This window comes from Euprymna scolopes, chromosome 1 (genome assembly GCF_053919585.1).
Source record: "Euprymna scolopes isolate OS-2025 chromosome 1, ASM5391958v1, whole genome shotgun sequence".
Taxonomy (NCBI): domain Eukaryota; kingdom Metazoa; phylum Mollusca; class Cephalopoda; order Sepiida; family Sepiolidae; genus Euprymna; species Euprymna scolopes.
Window position 1 is genome coordinate 2,019,333 of NC_136482.1, and position 19,925 is coordinate 2,039,257.

General features: G+C 34.5%; 1 protein-coding gene across 1 annotated transcript in view; it reads left to right on the top strand.

Moving 5' to 3' along the window:
• Positions 1-19,925, top strand: part of LOC145244699 (dynein axonemal heavy chain 3-like) — a 382,877-nt gene that overhangs the window by 234,061 nt on the left and 128,891 nt on the right. Inside the window, exons 45-49 of the mRNA XM_080107154.1 lie at positions 2,825-2,974; positions 5,160-5,339; positions 6,719-6,857; positions 12,763-12,953; positions 13,738-13,833. Coding sequence (XP_079963280.1) covers positions 2,825-2,974; positions 5,160-5,339; positions 6,719-6,857; positions 12,763-12,953; positions 13,738-13,833 — 756 coding nt within the window. The remainder of the gene's footprint in view (positions 1-2,824; positions 2,975-5,159; positions 5,340-6,718; positions 6,858-12,762; positions 12,954-13,737; positions 13,834-19,925) is intronic.

Below are 19,925 nucleotides of genomic sequence, written 5' to 3' on the forward strand. Positions count from 1 at the left end.
CACCGCCAAACCGGAAGTGAAGTAGGTTTAAATTAAGGCTAGACAGTTAAAAAGAGGGAATGACTTTCGAAAATATCGGCGAAAAAAATGACCCCTCCCTGTAGAAAAGTGCCCAGTTGAGGGTGAAGAAATTAATGTTTTTAGTCAATTTTTCGGTATTTGTCGTCTGAAGGGTCGAGCTTCAAAACGTTACTGATCTTGTGAAAATCCGTCGTTTCTGTCAAAAGTTTTAGGCAGACATGCAAACATACATACATACATTTATATATTTGTAGCTCAAATTTTCGACCCAAACCGATTAAAAAGCTTTCCCTATCTTTGAACACTCTTTATGTAAAATTTCAAATGTTTAGACCAGAAATTGTCTGAGTAATTTGGTAGAGACCGTGGAGATCAATTGCTTAAAAAAAGTTTGACCCCTATTATGACCCCTTAAAATTTATTGTTTTAGGCTCAAATCAAGTTATTAAGTTAGATCCATGTCCAAGGAACCTATATCGAAAATTTGAATTGTTTATACCTAAAATTGTCAGAGGAGTTTGGTAGAGTTCTCAAAGGTCAAATCGTTCAACTTTGACCCCTTAACAGCCACATTACTGGTCGAAAACGAATTACAAAGATTATCCCAAATCTCAATACCCTGTATATCAAATTTCGAGTCTGTAGACTAAAAATTGACAGAGTTAGTCTCTAGGGAAATGTACACAGACAGACACACAGACACTTTCATTTTTATAGATATATACTAGCATGGGTGCCCGGCGTTGCCCGGGTGTTTGGAGATGTATGCTGAGCAAAAGAAAAAAACGGTCAATTTTTTTCAACTTTCACCCCTATTATGACCCCTTAACATTTAATTTTTTGGGCTCAAATCAAGTTATTAAGTTAGATCCATGCCCAAGGAAACTATATCGAAAATTTCATGTGTTTAGACACAAAATTGTTGGAGGAGTTTGGTAGAGTTCTCAAAGATAAAATCGTTGAACTTTGACCCCTTAACAGTCATCAAATTTCTGGGCGAAAAAGGATTACAAAGATTTTCCCAAATCTCAGTACCCTGTATATCAAATTTCCAGTCTGTAGACTTAAAATTGACAGAGTTATTGCGTAGGGAAATGTACACACACAGACACGTTCACTTTTATAAATATATATATAGACTAACATTTCAGCCCGGCGTTGCCCGGGTGTTTGGATGCGTATGTTGAGCAAAAAAAAAAGTGGTAGTAGGAAGGCAGGATCGAACCCGTACCGCGAAGGAGGAAAAGAAACGGGGAAAAAACCTGACGTCTTTGCGGTTACGACTACCACCAAACCTGAAGTGACTTATGTTTACATTGAGGCTAGACAATCGAAAGGAGAGGATATCTTTAAAAAATACCGGCGAAAAAAGCGACCTCCTGTAGAAAAGTGCTTAGTTGAAGGTGAAGATGTTAATGTTTTAGCCAATTTTTCGATATTTGTCGTATGAAAGGGCGAACTTCAAAACGATACTGATCTTGGTAAAATCCGTCGCCTCTGTCGAAAGTTTTAGGCAGACATGCAAACATACATACATACATACATACATACATACATACATACATACATACATACATTTATATATTGGTAACTAAAAAATTTCGACCCAAACCGACGAAAAAGCTGGCCCTATCTCTGAATACTCTTTATGTAAAATTTCAAATATTTAGACCACAAATTGTCTGAATAATTTGGTAGAGACAGCAGATGTCAATTTTTTTTAAAACTTTGACCCCTATTATGACCCCTTAACATTTATTGTTCTGGGATCAACTCAAGTTATTAAGATCCATGTCCAAGGAACCTATATCTAAAATTTCAAGTGTTTAGACACAAAATTGTCGGAGGAGTTAGGTAAAGTTCTCAAAGGTTAAATCGTTGAACTTTGACCACTTAACAGCCAAATTTCTGGCCGAAAAACAGATCGCATACATTTTCCTAAATCTCAGTACCCTGTATATCAAATTTCGAGTCTGTAGACTAAAAGTTTACTTATTGCGTAGGGAAATGTACACACACACACGCACAGACAGACAGACAGACAGACATACAGACATGTTCACTTTTATAAATATATAGATAGATTATTTTTTAAATGGAAAATCGCCCCAGACATTGCATGAAGCCGCTTCATATAGGGTTTAAAAACCAACATAAATGCTACTTCAAGGTAAAAAATTAACAAAAAATAATTATTAAATAGATTCTTATTCATAAAATGGCAATTATTTCTATTTGTCAGGAACCTCGCCCATGGATTGTGAGGACTAAGGGATAAATTAATATATATTAGAATATCAATTATTTCATTATAATAATTTTGATTATACAAATATTTTAAAACTATTTCTTGTTAATTAAAATTATTCATTAATTGTATTTATTTGAGATAATTGTCGTAGTTATCCAAGTAAATTGTTTTTGTAGATATTAAATTGCTACTCACCTCAGCAAGATGTGACACAAAGTCAGAAAGTGGGGGTATCCAGTCAGCCTAGCAAAAATTGCCTGGACATCCCCATCGGCATTACCCTGGCGCCTCAGGTAACAAGCGATAAATTTACCCCACCCGAAAACCGGGTGGCAAAGCCTGGGAGGGTGGATGTTCTAAGTTATACCCATGTGGCGTACCTCAGTCTGAGAGGTATTGGCTTTGTACCTGTCGAGCTGATTGTCAAGGGCGGATTTCAGAAGCAGCAAGAGAATCACCCTTCAACATTTAAAATAACGAGAGAGTATAAATGTTTTTGTATAAATGTTTTTGCATTAACTGTACTTGCAAGATTTTGTTCTTTTGTTCAAGGGAATTTTATTGTTAAATCCGAAATCTGTGACTGAAGACACGGAGGGAATCCACAAGATCATTCGTCTCTGGACCCATGAAGTTTACAGACTGTTCTCTGACCGACTTGTTGACCAATCGGATCAAGAAGCCTTCTTCAAAATAGTCAAGGTAATCTTTTTTAATACCCACAGAAGTAAACCAAACCTTCCGTTACACTCAATTTGAATCAGACTTAACATGCAACATTAGTTACTTACATTTTCTCTACCTCTTTCCATCAACCCAGGTCTCTACCCTACTAAACAAAGTCTCTGACACCATAGGTACAGCACTCTCTCTTGATACTAGCGCACAGGTACATGTATTTGTTGACTTCAATGTCCCCCACAAAAACTAGCTTGGATTCTCTACTTACACAGACGCAGCTGGTAGCACAACACATAGCTTCTCTATATCTCATTCCCTATCGCAGACGGTTACCTTTCCAACACGTTTCCCTGACCAACAAGATAAACATGCCCCTGCTTTGCTAATTTCTAGGTCACCCTTGGGCAAGGTGGTAACACCTGTTGGCCTTCTTCTGATATTCTGGAGGGTTACCCTATAGGTGAGTAGATGGAATTCCTCTGCCGTGATGAAGGCAATACATATCGGAAAAGGAAGAAAAAAAAAACGGATGAAGGAAGCCTGTTAGTCCTGCAGTGCAATGTTCTAGTAATGGTGTCACAAACAAAAACACCGACTTCACATTTATCCTGAGCCAACACAGAAGTGGTAAGGATTAAAAGACTATCATGAGAATGCTCATGTCAGTTCGCAGTCTGGTCTAACCGAATATAACGAAACATAAAATTTCTGTTCATGAAGAAGCAATGCACAGAAATTGGCGATGTGCATGTTGAGCAAGAACTTTCGACCGTACAGCAGGTGCGTATAACCGTGGCAAATCGGAAAAAATTGTACCTATTTTCGATGCTAAAAATGATTATTTTAATTGTTATTTTTTTATAAACTTAATTTACCATTGATGGTAGCAATAATAAAATTATTAATATTTATTGATTTTAAACGACCTGTTAAACTAGAATCTATAGAACACCTAAGAATATCTTTATGTTAGCCAAAATGTTTTGATATATTACTTGGGCTTTACGGTAAAAAGCTCTATAGCTAAATAATAAATGATTTAAATAGAATTGGAATCAGCCGTTGTATCAGAATCGGGAAAATATTTTAATCGTCTCATCACTAACACGTCTGGAAGGACACTAATCACTGGGCAAATTCAGGAAGGGTGAGCTTCAAGCTTTTTCTGCAACGGTAAAATATTTAAAAGGATGTGTCGAACTACGTGCATTGTACAGCATTCAGTGGCTGCTTTTCTAATTTATTTCGTCTGTCTTTATTTATATTGCATTTTCACAACAAACAAGGCATAATGCCACTTTGAGGTAAGGGGCTACTATCTGAGATATAATTTGCAGGGATACTATATAGGGAGTTGAGCAACAAGATGTCTGTTTGCATTACACTTGTCAGCACAGTCAGGGAAGCAGGGAACCGCTTGGGAATTCCAAAGTCTAGTAGCCAGGGAAGCAGGGAACCGCTTGGGAATTCCAAAGTCTAGTAGCCAGGGAAGCAGGGAACCGCTTGGGAATTCCAAAGTCTAGTAGCCAGGGAAGCAGGGAACCGCTTGGGAATTCCAAAGTCTAGTAGCTAGGGAAGAAACTATTAGAGAGGCTTTCTAGGATCTAAGGATCTCTACTGTGTAGGAATGGGACTTTGCTCCTTGTTGGGTTTGTCGGGACTATTTACGTCAAGGAAGTACAAGAGCTTGTAGTTCGTCAGAGCATCTTCCATTAAAATATTCGTAAAACAGGCAGAGGGATGCAACATTTCGTTGATGGGACACAGATTGAAGCCTAGCTGACATTTCGGAATTTATTAGGTTGGCGAATCTCTTGAACTCTTGTCTAAGAATGATAAACTAGTAGCTTATTTTGATTGTATTGTTTTTGTAATACTTTTTCTGCATAAACAAATTTGCTTCTCTAAATCGAAATAGATGTATTGTTTTCTTTGTCAGCTGCAGTACTATTTAGCAATGAGATAAATGACGTTTTATGCTAAGAAACATTGTAAATAGATACCAATTTGTATTGTGGTAATGTTATTAAAATAATTGTTCCTGTGAGTCTCATCATTCTTACCTATCCGTAATATCATCTCCTTATGATGTTTTTTTAATCATCTAATCTATTTTCAACTAACATGCTTCAGTTCGTTTATGACAAATCAAATGATCGCGTAGATCATTCTTGAATTGAATGTTACTTTTTTTTTGTATTTGTAGACTTGCATCGAGACTCAGTTCAAAGAGAAAATCAACTTAGTGTTTTCCCGTTTGTTCCAATCAGGGAAGCAAGTTTGCAGCAACGACGTCGGAAGTTTAGTATTTGGCGATTTCATGAAGACCAACGGAAAGCCTGCCCGGATGTATGATGAAATCGTTGACCAAGAAGAACTGAGACAGGTGGACATTTGAACCGTTTTAAATTAAAGTGAACATAAGTTAAACCAGCTGTCAAATTTTGTATACTATAATGAACTTGACATTGATTAGGACAGTGATGCCTGCGATTACCAATGTATCAGCAACATCCTTAAGATTGCCCATAACATCGACCACAGCTACCGAACCGAATCACATCGTTTCGACAGAAATGAGCAGAAAATGAAAATTTATTCAATGCAGTAATTGAATGGCAGACAATTCTTTGAGTATATATATATATATTTATACTAGCAGTAATAATATTTAACCTTTTTTTTTTACACAGTGATCACCACTTATCAAGGCCCGGAAGCCACTCAGAGATAAGGGTTATTGCAAGTACATTAAGTTAGTGAGGAGATTTGCTGAAGTGTTTACTTAAGGGGGCGGTTCATTAGGAATTTGTTAACATTGGACTTGAAGACATCCAAGTTGTAGTCCGGAGGGAAGCAGGCAGACGGAACAGAGTTCCACAGGCGTGCAGTTCTAAGAAAGAAGCTTTGATTTAGGCACAGATATAGAGTGGGGGAAATTTTTCACAGTGGATTCAGCTAGACGGGTGTTTTTCGTGAAAGATTGGCGAGGGGGGACCAGAGATTGGAGCTCAGACGAGCATCTGCCATGGAAATAACGATAAAACAAGGACAGGCTCGCAACGTCTCTTCTGTGGGAGAGAGGTTGCAGGGTAGAGAAAAGGGCATCCCCCACTAAGCCACGAAGTCTATTTTGTACTCTGTCAAGGCAGGATAGGCTGTTTTTAGCAGCTCCTGCCCAGATATGGCAACAGTATTCCATCCTTGGACGTACTTGGCTTTTATATAGATAGAGAATTGCATCAGTAGTGAGACATCTTCTGGAGCGGTAGAAGGATCCCACCATCTTTCCAGCGACCTTGGCAACAGACTTGATGTACGTGTTCCATTTCAGATCAGGAGTAAAGGTCAAACCCAATCTAAGCTGGAGAGTAAAAAAATAACGAACTAGTAAAGAGAGAGAGAGAGAGAGAGAGAGAGAGAGAGAGAGAGAGAGAGGGTGTAATGAGCATAAAAGACCTGATTTTGTGTTTTGCATTTTCATTTTTTATATTTAATTAACTTTTTCCTGAAATAAATAGTGTAACACGATTTTAATGGGTGATCCAAATAAACAATAAAGTTTGACAGGTGACCGAAATAAGTAATAAAATTTAATGATGACCGCCCAATCAATAATCCAATTTAAAGGTAACTCAATTAGTTAATAAAATTAAATGGTGACTCAAATAAATAATAAAGTTTAATGCATTAAATAAATAAATGTCACTGTTAATTTTAAATATAGTTTCTAGCATTCATTTTCTTCTTTCCTTTTCTTTACAGACGATCGAAAAATATCTGGAAGAATATAACACAATGAGCAAAGCCCCAATGGATTTGGTTTTGTTTCGATTGGCCATTGAACATATTTCCAGAATCAATCGTGTTTTGAAACAGCCGAAAGGTCATTGTCTACTCGTTGGTAAGAATACCCCATCGTTTTTCCCGGGAGGAGTTAAAAAACAATGCTCACCACGTTGCAAATTACTGTAAATCACAATAGGAACTAATTTCTATGTAAAATATGTGTAAAGTTTTATGTATTTGTGTTCGAGGTTTTCTTTCGGAAGCGATTCTTGCTCTTCTGAAAAGTTGCATAAATTATTGACATTTATTCAATTATCTATTTATTTATTCATTGTATCTATTGAATCTAGATTCCAAAGACGTCTGGTTAAATGGGTGAAGAGTGGAGCTCTTCCTTACTCCATTTCTGACTTAATCAGACCGATTGGTTGTCTACGTGCCCGTCTCTCTGGTTTACCTAAAACCCACAAGCAATATTATCCACGATAGGTTCCTCCCAACACAAAGTAGCCAAATAGCTTACTAATATTTTAGAACCAGTTTTGAAACAATATAGTTCTTTCTGTATTAAAGGTTCTTTTTCTTTTGCTAAATTTATGCAGAATCACGCACAGACTGACAAATTTATATGTTCTTTCGATATTGAAAGGTTTTTACCTGCATTCCACTCTCAGAGACTATTGATATATGTGCCGATGCCCTTTATCGCAGTCAGCTCCCAACTTCTATTCATGAACAAATTTTTGTGGAACATGGAATTCGACACTATGTCGGCCGAATTCAGTTTTAATAACATTATGTACAGGCAGATAGATGGTTTTTTCATGAGTTCTCCTCTGGGACCGACTCTGGCAAACATTTTCGTAGGTTTCCATGAAAAAGGTCTTTTATCTGTTTTTCAAAAACCAGATATTTATTTTCGTTATGTTGACGATACTTTTTGTCTGTTCAACAATGAAACGGAAGCGGATGCCTTCTTCGCATCCCTTAATAAGTCTTAAATTTACCATAGAGAAGGAAATTAATTCTTCCCTTCCTTTTCTAGGTGTACTGGGTTTATAAAACACCTTCATTTTTCTTGATTCTATCTACCGTAAACCTACGTTCACTGGTCTCTAACACGTTGGTACTCTTTTTGCCCCACCAAACAAAAATATAATCTCGTCCACGCCCTTATCCATAGAGCTTTTGTCGTACAACAATGTTACTTTGCATCAAATACCCGTGCTGTTTTTTCTTGTAAACCCATTTTATCTTCAATTTGTAAAGACGTTCTTCCACCCTAATAATTTCATTATTTATTTATTCAGATGTAGCTGCGGTGTGCGCTACGTCGGGCGAACGTCTCAAAGATTAGATAATAGAGTAAAACAACATGTTCCATCCAAAATTCGAAATGTAAACTACCTACCTTCGGACGTTTTGAACAATACCCATGGTTCAGCTATAGGAGAGCACCCTATAAATAATCATTGTTGTGCTTCGAATTTTAGTGCAGACTTTTGTTTTCATTCTTAGTAAGTCGCACTCTCTCTACTATCTAAAAATTCTAGAAACCATATACATTAAGACTCTGAGACCTCTTTGCAAACAAAAAGAGAATCTTTTAGGGCTTAATCTGGCTTCTATTTAATAATTTGTTTTCCCCTTTTTTCCTCCGCTTTTTCATCTCCAATTCATTGTTCACCCCCTTTTTTTTTAAACGTAATCAAGCTCGATTTTAGCTCTATTGAGCGAACTTTGAAACCAGTCAGCTGGCATATTCATTTTTTATTTTTAATTTCACAATCTAAAATAAAGAATGAAGAATGTTTCTGGACAAGTTTTAAATTGGCCCTTACATAACCATATATATATATATATATATATATATATATATATATATATATATATATATATATATATATATATATATATATAAAAATGTAAATGTTGGTTCGTTCGGAGTTAATTGTCTAAAAAACCACTGGACGGATGGCTTCCACGTTTTGGTATAATATAATCCATGTGTGTTTTCATATATTCCTTCTTAATTATAACATTATACTTAATTTTTCTATGATAAATAGGTGGATTTCTTTTTACCGAGAGGCGATTTTTTTTTTTAGGAGCAATTATTTATTACCGCTTCCTGTCACGTGACCAGTGTTACAATTTAGCGGTTTTCCTGCTAGATCTGGAGATTTCGTTTACAATCTAGCGGGAAATTCTAGAAAATCTGGAGGTATTTGGCACCCAGAGACACCCGCATTAGATTGCTTGAAAATACTTTAAAACATAAAATAAACTCATTCATGTAAGTAAAAAAAAAGTAGCATTTATTGCCTTTGGTAACAATTATTTATTGATTATTTGTTTTGTTTTTCACCTTTTTTTCGACTTACCATTCTTAAACCTCACTATAAAATCGATTTTTCCAAGTACATTTTAGGTGGGTGGGGGCATTCCAATCTCCCCGAAGGGGTTTGTATTACTGTACACAGGTTTGTATTACTGTAGACATAGATTCGAAAAAGTTGTCAAAAAACAAATATATAACAAATAAATGTTATCAAAGGCAAGATAAGTTACTTTTCTGCCAAACTGGATATATTTTTTGTATTTTTATTCAATGTAACATATTTATTCAGCTCGAAAAACATACAGTGTTTACCGATGTATTCGAAAATTCAAGATGGCGTCTCACACCCTCTTTAACACCGTAAGTATGGAAAAGGGTGTTATAAATAAAAAACTATACAAAATACTATTAAAAACCCGCCGAATATATGTCAACCTATCTCACGGTAACATATATTGAGCGAGTTTTTAACAGTATTTTATCCGGTTTTTTATTTATGACATCTTTTCCACACTTACCGTGTTAAAGAGAGAATCAGACGCCATCTTGAATGTTCCAATACATCGGTAAACACTGTATGGTTTTCGAGCTGAATAAACATGTTACATTGAATAAAAACACGAAAAATATATCCAGTTTGGTAGAAAAGTAACTTATCTTGCCTTTGATAACATTTATTTGTATGTATACAAACACCCATTTTGTGTTTTATATACATAAAGTACAATTGTTGAATGTTACTGTTTTGATTATATTCGTTTGGGGGGGCACAATTAAAAAATTAAGAAAGATTAAAATGAAGCGAAATTTAAGTTTCCGTTCCATTTTTACAACAACCGTAAAACAGTGCATACTCAGCAAGTTTTATCGTAATTTATAAGCATATTGAAACACTAAATCAACATTTTATTTATTTTTTTGCATAATTAATGATGGAAGTATTTTTCTGTTTATTTTCTTAACATCTGTTAAAAAAATAAATAATTTGTACATTCTCTTGAAAAAAAGAATCAAACTTTTCTCTACTTTCACATGTGTTCCATTTTAACAAACTGAGCCACAGCAACGCGTGGCCGGGTACAGCTAGTATATATATATATATATATATATATATATATATATATATATTTTGGTTATGTAAGGACCAATTTTAAACTTGTTCAGAAACATTCTTTATTTTACATATATGTGTGTGGGGAGGTGTTTACAACTTTAAAATCTAATGTTAAATTCCTATAAAAATAATCTTTTTTAAACTGATTATGTCAAAAAATGGTTTATTAAGGACCATTAGTTCAAATAAATAGTACAACATCACCTATCGTAAAAATAATGTGTTAACATTTTATATGCAAACATTTTAGTTATTTAAAATAAAACACCGCACTTTTTTTACAGTTGAGCTTTTACAGTTGGTTCAAAGTTTATTTAGTTTTAGAATTCATATTTTTTACGAATGAATTCAATTTTCATTAGAAAAATGAAAAAAAAAGCATAAACAATATGTTTCATGTTAAGTGCATCAAATTACAAACTATTTGTTAATGCTTTATCAATTAAATTAAAGGGATTTAATGTAAATATTCAATGAACATCTTTTAGCAATAATCGTAATAAATGAAAAAAAGCAAAGATGCTTAATTATTGCTTGAAAACATTAAACTCATCACTCATAATCAGAATTAGATTTGAAAAAATCATTATTGATTTGTTAAAATTAAGTAAAATTATAAAAGTAAAAAATACAAATCAATAAAATTTCTCAAAAAGTTAAATCGGAAGATTACCTTTAAGTCTTAAGAATTCTTTATATTTAAAATACGCTTTGTACTTTTATATTAAAATTTGCTGGATGCTCGGCGTACAATACGCTCACACATGGTATTTTAATTTATATATTGCGTATGTATTATTATAGAACAAATCTTCTATTAATTATTATATATCACCAGGAATAATTTGCCCGGTGGACTAATTCGCAATAAATAAATAAATAAATAAAAAAAAAAATAACAATAATGTTATTCATCAATTTCCGTTTATTTGTTCACAATATCACATCAGTTGATATTTGGGCTTGACGATCTTAAAAATAGTCTTACTTCTCTCATGAATAAAAAAGAACAATTTTTACAGGGAAATATTTTACGTTACACCGGTTAAGGTTACACCGATGTAACATAAAATATTTCGCTGTAAATTTATTTTATCTATAAGAGAAAAGAGACTATTTTTAAGATCAGATTTTTTCGATTTTCGATACATATCGGATGATTTTCTGTACAAAACATATCTAAAACACTGCCATACATATAAGTTACTTTTGTGCGAAATGTGCAAAAGATAGGCTCAAACTGTTTCGGAACCTATGAGAAACTCCCTCTTTCTCTCACACAAAGTGACTTTTATATAATAGTAGAGATAGAAATATTAAAATAAAGTGCACTCTTCATTACATAAGATTCCCGTGTTCAGCACAATAAGTTAAGAAAAACAATAAATAAATAAATAAATAAATAAATCCGCGCCTATATATATATATATATATATATATATATATATATATATATATATATATATATATATATATATATATCGAAAACATCAGTGTTTGAAATTCTTAAAGAAAGTGAACTGAAATGCTACTGTTGAATAAAATGTAAACTCCTCACCGAGCGACACCAGGAAATGCGTGAAAACAATTCGCTTGCTCTGATTGCTCGTTTTGAAACAGAGTTTGCTTGGAGAAGAGTATGGTTTTCGGACGAAGCAAGATTCTCCTTGCGGCGGCCTTTGAACAGACAAAATGATCGCATTTACCAAGAAGTGCATGTAAAAACTGACATACCTGAGGAAGATCTGCTCGTGGAATATGACAATATGCAGCCATCTGTTTTTTTATGCTGCTGTTTCATGGTATGGCAAACCGAAGCCTCGATTTCTTCAAGGATATTATCAGAATCCTGTAGGCAGGAAGAAAAAAAACACTAAACCAGCAAGTTTATTGTGAGGAAATGTGTCCACAGATGTTTAGCGATATATGAAATGCAATGGACAACCAAACATGGACATGGCATCAGAATGGTGCCAAGGCTCACACAGCAAGGGATTCAATTCAGCTTCTTTGGCAATCTACTCCTGATTTCACTGCATCGAAAGAGTGATCCTCAAAAGTCCAGACTTAAATATCATGGATTACTGTACCTGGAGCTTGTTATTAACAGATACGCAGAACTGTTGACGTGACATACACTCTATTTATGACTTGAAAATGTGCTTGGTAAGAGCTTGGAATAATATCCCACAAGTTACCCTTCGAAACGCCACACGAGCTTGAATTTCTAGGTTAAGACGTTGCAGTGAAATGCATGGACAACATTTTGAGTATCTATGAGTATAATATGACATTTGTTTTTGAAAACCCTTGTAACAGTTATTCTTTGTAAAAATAAATCATTGTTTGACAAATTTTCCACTTTTCTAGCGACCACCCTGTAATAACCAATATGAAATTAGTAGTCAGAATAATCCAAAACCTCAATCATTTCAAAATTCTGAAACTCCACCATGTTTCAATTAAAAAGTTCCGTCGTGGCTGTCTTTGCTTATTTATAAGAACAATGCACACTTAGCCAATGTACTCTTCGACCTTATCGTCTACCGTTGACATGTTTTTCAGGTATAGGCGGCAGTGGGCGACAAAGCGTAACTCGGTTAGCTGCTTTTATGGCAACATTTGAACTGACTCAGATCGAAATGACTAAAAATTACTCTTTGTCTGATTGGAAAGAGGACCTCATGAAAATCATGCGCAAAGCCGGCCTCGATGACTCCCCTATTGTCTTCTTCTTTGGAGACCATCAACTAAAAGTAAGTAAAACTTAGCAAACTAGTCATGGGTTCAAGCACAACTGAATCTATTATGTTTAATTATGTTTAATGTTTAATGTCCCATGCTACCCGATACTCCATTGACGTAAAATGATGTATTTCCAATTAAAGAAAATTAGTTCTTACTCGTCCTTGTGAGTTTTAACATCCGGGTACTTCACTATTTCATCGTTTTCATAAAGGCTCAACAAAATTTTACACGTGCATAATTTTGAAAAAAGATAAAGTTTTGACGTGTGTTCGACATATTGCATAGAAGCAATCGGTGTTAATAGGTGCAGCTGATACACCGATTTTCCGGCACTTGTTGGATTCACTGTTTTGATGGACCATCCAAAAAACACTAATAATACTAATTCACCAGCATGCTCCTAGCGAGACATCAAAACTAACAATCTAAGCTATTCTTGAAATTGTCCTTTCCTCTTGACTGCGTTATGTGATTGGTCCTGTGCAGTTTTAGGAGGTCCATCCTCCCAGGTTTTGCTTCTCCTTTTGAGAAGAGGTTTGTTTATTGTAAATCGCCTAAGGCGTTCTTACCGAGGAATGCACAAATACAAAATCAGCAGGAAAAAGTTGTCGTATATTTTTCGTGTATTCATTTGTCTACATAAATAGTATGAATATAAACATGCGTGACGGCATATCAACAGTTTTTGAATACGCACAGAAATGTATTTGTAAAAGAATGTCAGTTTTGATTTACAAATATATTTATTGGAATAATACAATGATTATTTCTTTTTTGTCTTTTCTTATTTAGGAAGAAAGTTTTTTGGAAGACATTAACATGTTGCTTAATGTTGGAGACATTCCCAACCTTTTTGACAACGAACAAAAATTGGAAATCATTGAAAAAGTAAGGAATATTATCTATTGAACAGAAATGAGGAATTACCAGCATTATATTTATGTGTAATATTGTGCACCTTTTTAACGGTCTCGTTACCTTTTAATGGACCTAGCACGTTGTAGACTCTGTCACAAGGAAACAGAAGAAAAGAAAAAAAATTCGATTCATTTTCTTTTTTAACAGAAGCCTTCCTACCTAGTATTTCCAACAGCACATTTTTTCTAAATATTTTAACAGTCAATTTCTCATTTTTTGGCTATACGTCTCGAACACGTCTCAATCCCACTTCTTCGAACATTCGTGTCTCGAACACGTTCTTTCTCGCTTTCTCTCTCGTGTCTCGAACATGTCTTTTTCCGCTTTCTGGTGTCTCGAATCCCTTAAGTCTTGAACGCGTTTGAATCCGCGCTTCTTTTATCATGTCGGCGTCTTTTTATCTCTGCTGTGACGTCACTTTGCGCACCCGACTTGGTCATTTGCATACCTTTATGCTGCTTCCAGCGTCAGCGGCTCTGTTACATATGATCTGCATTTGTATGCTTGAATCTATATAGTATTAGGACGATTAATCAGAATTGGGAAGAGGAAAAAATCAGAACGTTTAACGGGAATTTTATCATGACGTCCAATAAAGGTTATCCTATTGCAGAACAAGAAGGGGGAGGGAAACCGAAAGAATACTACGAAAAACATTTTTTTTAATAAATGGAAAGGTAAATAGGCAAAGAAAGATATAGTCAGTTTTATGTTCACAAATAACAGTCTCTGCCAAATTAGTCCCTTTGGCGGTTCTCAAAGAACTCCATTAACAATATTGTAAGGGATAGTAGAGGTAAGAATATAGGTGTAATCAGGACTTACTGCGTGTCAAAGAACTTAAATAAAACACATCAACACTTAATCTTTTTAAAAGAGGGTGTATGTAAATTACCTCCCTTACGCCATTAACTTAAATGTTCTCATTCGAGAAAATGTCAATCCTCTTGGTTCTGTAATCCAAGAAAATAATCCAAATCTTCTATGGTGTAATGTATTTCTATAGAAGATTTCTTGGTTCCTTTTGACGTGAATTCTAACACCTCACAATTCTAGGCCTTAAAATAGTTTTTTTCTTCATCGGTGAAGAGGTCGTTGTAATTTCGTTTACAACTGATTTTTTAAATAGTTTTTTTCTGACTAATTCTGTCGTATTCCTTGATGAATCCCGATTGAAGAAAAAGAAACCAAACCACTGGTTTTTAACGTCTTTTCACTTGACGCGGGATAGCGAGCCGACTTCTTTCTCGTGTTCAAAACTTCCAACAAAATGGCGCACACATCTCCTTTTATCAATCGAAAGGCACGCATTCAACACGTGATATAACAAGCAGTAGCAGCACAAGATACACCAAGAAAGGGGAGGGGGTAAAGAAGGGGAGGGAGAGAGAAGGAAAGACAGAAGGTGGAAAATAAAAGTTCTACACGTTGAGCCAATTTCCGATTTCATAAAACGATTCATTAATTTATTTTGTTTAAAACTTAATTTTCTATTGTTAATAATAATGATAAAATTATAAATATTTAACTTTTTAAATATTAAACTTTTTAAAACTATCAATAAAACTAAAAATTATAGATCATAAAAACAAATTTAGGAAGAAATGGCACCGGAAAATAGTCCCGCAAAATAGCACAAAATAAATGGCACAGTTAAAATAGCATAGTAAAAATATCACAGTTATAAATGGCGCAGTTAAAAATGGCACCAGTAAAAGTATAGATGAAAACTTCACACCGCGTCTATCATTAAGAAGTTTGTCAATTAAAAAAAAAAAAAAGAAAAGAAATTTAAATTTAAAAGTAGATGAGAATTCTCCATTACCCAGCTATAAAATAAATTCATATCTTTCAGGCCAGTAGGCGAATTTGGAATCGAAATCGGTAATTGTATCTAATCTGGAATTTTGAACAGAATTGATAAATATATCGGAATTAAGAAAAATAATTCAATCGTCCCATCACTGTTTCAATATTTAATACAAGGTGACCCCTATGCACATTGAATCATTTATATAATTCCCAAATACAACTTGTAGACTAACCATATTTGGTACAAATAAACTTAAGTCTCATCTTCTCCTTGCTAAAATCTGTGAGACCTTTGTTAATCAAGCAGTAGTTCACCACGTCACAAAAGCTGATCTCTCTGACAAACAGTATGAATTTAGGCAGATAATTTAACGGTTATCTCTGAACGCATATACCATGCATTGGATAAGGCAGGCGAAGCCAGGACTGTAGCCATTAACTATATATATATATATATATATATATATATATATATATATATATATATATATATATATATATATATACAGTGATGATCATATTTATTGGCCGGTAAAATAAAAGTTAAATTTTGTCTAATAAATTCTAAAAAAGGGATTAAATTAAAGAAAATAACAAAGTATATTATGTATTTTTAACTGGCCTTTCCGATGCAGCAATCGGATTTTAGAAAAAATAAATAACAAAGGAACAACAAACATAATTGCAAAAAACCCTTGTTCAAAATTATTGGCACGGCTTTGTTTTTCTTTTAGTATCAGTATAATATCAATCAATTTCCGGTTTACGTGCTTTCTGAACTTTTTTATAGCCATATTATGCTTGTTTAACGCTAATTCAGTGAATAATTTTTTTCAGATAATTTTTAGATAGCGATTTATTTAAACTATTATAAGTGACTAAATTATAATTTTCAATCGCCATGTTTAAAACTAAGGAACACAGCGAAGACGTCAGGAAGCTTGTTGTAGCATGCCATACCAATGGGGAGGGCTATGATAAGATTTCAAAGAAGCTAAACCTTCCCAAATCCACTGTTAGAGCCATAATAAACAAGTTCTAATCGCAAGGCCACGTTATGAGTTTAGAGGGTAGAGGGAGAAAAAGGATTCTTTCCCCAAGAGATGAACGGAAAATTGTTCGACAAGTAAAACAAAACCCAAGGATCTCTGTTGGGGAGATTGTTGATGAACAGAGCACCTCTGGAGTGAATGTATCTCGACATACAGTTGGTAGAGTTTTGAAGAGAGCTGGTTTAAAAGCATGTCGTCCGAGAAAGACTCCCTTATTGAAGCCTATGCACCTGAAAGCAAGGCTAGCCTTTGCAAAACGTCATATTGATAAAGATGTTGCATTCTGGAAACGTGTTCTATGGACTGACGAAACGAAAATAGAGTTATTTGGCCATAATAAAGTGTCTTATATTTACAGAAAATCTGGCGAAGCTTTCCTGCCTAAGAACACCATACCCACAGTGAAGCACGGTGGAGGCAGTTTGATGTTTTGGGGATCCTTTGCTGCCTCTGGACCAGGGCGACTTGTTAAGGTCACAGGTAGCATAAAAAAGGAAGATTATGTTAAAATATTGGATGAAAACCTGAAAGACTCTGCTAAAGAGCTCTCACTTGGTCGTCATTGGTGGTTCATGCAAGATAATGACCCAAAGCATTCGGCTAAACTGACTAAGAAATGGCTTGAGGACAATCATATTAATGTTTTGGAGTGGCCATCACAAAGCCCAGACCTTAATCCAATCGAAAATTTATGGAGAACATTAAAATTGAGGGTAATGCAAAGGAAACCTAAGAATCTTATTCAATTGGAGGATTATTGTCAGGAAGAGTGGGCTAAAATTACTACTGAAGAGTGCAACAACTTGGTTGTAAACTATGAAAAGCGACTGAGGAAGGTAATCAAGGCCAAAGGCTATACAATTGCTAATTAAATAAATCGTGCCAATAATTTTGAACAAGGGTTTTTTGCAATTATGTTTGTTGTTCCTTTGTTATATATTTTTTCTAAAATCCGATTGCTGCATCGGAAAGGCCAGTTAAAAATACATAATATACTTTGTTATTTTCTTTAATTTAATCCCTTTTTTAGAATTTATTAGACAAAATTTAACTTTTATTTTACCGTGCCAATAAATATGATCATCACTGTATGTATATATATATATATATATATATATATATATATATATATATATATATATATATATATATATATATATCCAAGGCTTTTGACAAAGTCTGGCATGAAGTGCTGCTAATGAAAATCAAACTATATGGTATAACTGGTCGAATACTAAATATAATTAGATTCTTCTCAGACAATAGAACCATCCAGGTTATTATTGATGGACGTACATCAAAACAGCATAATATTAAAGCGGGAGTGCCTCAGAAGTCGATCCTTGTAACCACTATTCTTCCTGATGTTTAATAACGACCTTCCTCATAATATTGTGTCCGAGATGGATATATTTGCTGATGATACAAGGCTCGTATCATGCACGAAGGAAGAACAGATGTATACAAATCTAAGAATGGTAGAATCGTTAGAAAATGACCTCCAGACCGTTATGAATGGAACTAAAAATGAATGCTAACATTTAATGCTCGTAAGACAAAGCTGCTTATTTTAACAATTACAATGAACTTTCGCAACCACTGATATACAAGACAAATAACACCCTACTTGAGAATTTTTCCTTCAAACTCTTCTGCTTAACATTCACGGGCAATATGAACTGGAACAAATACATTAAGGAAATGAATGCTGCTGCAAGGAAGGTGAGTTCTTTCTATTGTGTTAGAAAACTACTCACACTTGAGAGTATCCTCTACAAAGTCACCATTCCCCCATGCGTAGAGTATTGTTGCTGGAACAAATACATTAAGGAAATGAATGCTGCTGCAAGGAAGGTGAGTTCTTTCTATTGTGTTAGAAAACTACTCACAATTGAGAGTATCCTCTACAAAGTCACCATTCGCCCATGCGTAGAGTATTGTTGCTGCATCTGGGCTGGGGCATCTACTGCTAGTCTTTTCCTCCTAAATAGGATAAAAAAGAATTTTTAATCTAATAGATCCCACTTGGTTAACTAAGCTTCAACCCCTTGTCCCATCACTGCAGTGTGTCATCTGTGTGCCATTTTTTTTTACAAATATTTTAATTGAATGTGCTTTTATGAGTTCATTCCATTTGTGCCTTCTCGACGTACATACCCCCGATAAACGCGTTTAGCAACAAAACCACACCTCTTCACTGTTGAGGTCCCTGCCAGAAAACATTCTATTCTAATAGTGTCTTCCCTCGAACATACTTTGGAATTCTTTTCCTGCTACCTACTTGCTTGACTGTACTGATATGCAGAAGTTTAACTGTAACGCAAAGTAACACCTTATTCATCTTTCCTGGGCATGGTCTCAAATAGTAACCCGTTACATCCATGTGGCGATATGCCATGTTTGGGATGAACGTGAATAAAAAAAATGTTTCCCACATGAATGCCCTTGTTTTATTGCTGTTTAATAAAATGAAAGAAACGCTTAATGATTGTCTATACGAGGTGTGAAACTGAACAAGCTCCACATTCACTTGATCTTAATATTCCCAATTCGTATCTGTATAGTTATCTCAGCGTTAACAAAATACAACTGTTCAGTGCTATGAATGGCTCGTGTCAGAAGTATCGACAATTCTGCACGACATATTTTGATGCGTTTGCAATGCACACGTACACATTAAATAGTAATACAAATACTGTTGCATATTGATGACTGCAAGTTAGTAGATAATAATGAATATGGTTTGCGTTATGGTTAGTTCTTTTCTGTAAAACAATTTAAAAAATTAAAGATATTTTTATTACTAAATATAGTACTTGAAGACGCCATGATCGTTAAATGTTCAACAATCGTATTCAGGTATTCATCGAACAGTCAGCCAGTTAGAACGCTGCAAAAATAAGTTTTTGTGATCGAGGGAGCCATCCGTATTTACGCAGGGAAGTATTTTGTGCTAGATAATATCACAGAATAAGAAAACGAAACATCTTCACATTCGCATTTAATCCCAAATTTGATCATAATTTTTTGTACATAAAATTATTTCTTAAATTTGAAATCCTGAAAATCAATGCTTTCCTGTGAAAATTAAACAAAAATATTTTCACCTCTAATTTCGATGAATCTACAAGGTTTCCTGAGTATTTTATATTTTCTCACAGTATCTAGTCGTTCTTAGCAACGGTTCGTCTGTTTAAA